At 63.3% G+C, this 1,489-nt stretch overlaps 1 protein-coding gene across 1 annotated transcript in view; it reads right to left on the reverse strand.

Moving 5' to 3' along the window:
- LOC104623801 (folate transporter 1-like) overlaps positions 1 to 949 on the reverse strand; it is a gene marked incomplete at its 3' end in the record, with an annotated part of 2,489 nt that extends 1,540 nt beyond the window's left edge. The window contains exon 1 of the mRNA XM_010290990.1: positions 643 to 949. Within this exon, the coding sequence (XP_010289292.1) occupies positions 643 to 949 (307 nt within the window). The remainder of the gene's footprint in view (positions 1 to 642) is intronic.
- Positions 950 to 1,489: the final 540 nt, after the last annotated feature.

Consider the following 1,489-nt stretch of genomic DNA (forward strand, 5'->3'; position numbering starts at 1 on the left):
CCGGCATGATCACGTTGGTCACCTGCCACATGTGCAAGGAGGGGCTGAGCACAGGGCACAGCACCACCAACACCCAGGGGACAAGTTCCTGATGCCCCCAGCCCGGAGGAGTGTGGTTTGGGCAGGCATCAGCTGCCGACCCCCATGGCAGCACCTCCTCGGGGAGGAATGTGGCCTGCGGCGCGCTCAGCCGGGGTCCTGGCTGAGCCTCAGCCCCCTCCTGTGCCGGGAACGCGGCATTCCCACGGACAGAGCAGCCTGCTGGGACCGGGGCCAGCATCCCTTGGTCAGGGACAACGACCTACGGCCGCTCCCCGTCTAACCCCATCGCTGCCAGCAGCCCAGCGCTGCCCAGCCCCGTGCCAGCATGGGAGGGTCTCCCCAATGGGATGGGACAGGATGGGACTTCTCCCAGCCCGACGCCCCCCTGCCCTCCCAATGGCTGCCCAGGCGGGCAGAGGTCAGGCATCGCTCCCCAAAATCAGTTTCCAGCCTGGCAACAAGGTCTTACGCTGGGGAAAGTTGAGCCTGGGACTGAGGGGACAGGGTGACCTCGCAGCCCAGCAGGACAGGGACGTGCTGCCTGGCAGACCCACGCCATGCCACCTTCTCCCCCCGCCAAAAAGCACCGCCACGTCTCACCGGCTGGGCTGCCTTGGCCGGGATGCAGCACGCCTGCACCCCAGGACTGCGAGAGGGTGCTCTGGCCAGCCCCAGGGTGGTGACCGTAGCTGGAAAGGGGGACACTGGGGACGGGCTGCCCGTGGCTCACCTCTGCCTGCGTGAAGTTCTTGTCGGCCCTGAGGAGATACGGAGTGATGAAGTTCTCCCCGGGCCGGATCTGCGTCATGAAGCCGTAAAAGCAGAGGTAGAAGACCTGTAGTTTCCAGCGCTGGTCCGGTGCCGTTTCCGATGCCGACTTTTTGGCGTCGTCATCCTTCTTGGGCATGGCTCCGCCGGCTCTGCAGCGGGACGGCAGCGTTATCCAAAAGCCACGTCGCTGCAGTTTCTGGGGAGAAAGCAGTATTTGGCATGGGCTCAAATTCCTCCATAATAGCAAGGCAAATAAACACTGCTACCTTCTCCCCAGGAGATGTTCTTGCAAGAAGAAAAGCAGCTACGCGTCTCGCTGTGCAAAAGCGTGGGGGGGGGGCCATCCCGTATAAAAGAACCTGGATGCACAAAGCGCTCGGCTCTGCAGCGGGGTGTGTTTGGCTCCCATCACCTCGCCTTTCTCCCTATTAAGAGTCAGTGGGGTTTTACCCCCTCCCCTAAACGAAGCTTTTTCTCTGAGCCAGGTTACTCCGCTGCAGGCCTGGGGCAGACACCCTGCGCCGGGGACAGTCCGGAGAGAGACGGCAGCGGCCGCGGGGACCGCGCCGGTTGTGAAAGCGAGTTAATGTGCACACTGGGCACAGGGCCACCCGTGTTATACGTTAGCTGGGCGGTCAGCAGGACTTCAGCCGAGCCACAGGCAAGCGGCTGCCCC

This window comes from Phaethon lepturus, unplaced genomic scaffold, assembly GCF_000687285.1.
Source record: "Phaethon lepturus isolate BGI_N335 unplaced genomic scaffold, ASM68728v1 scaffold31717, whole genome shotgun sequence".
NCBI lineage: Eukaryota > Metazoa > Chordata > Aves > Phaethontiformes > Phaethontidae > Phaethon > Phaethon lepturus.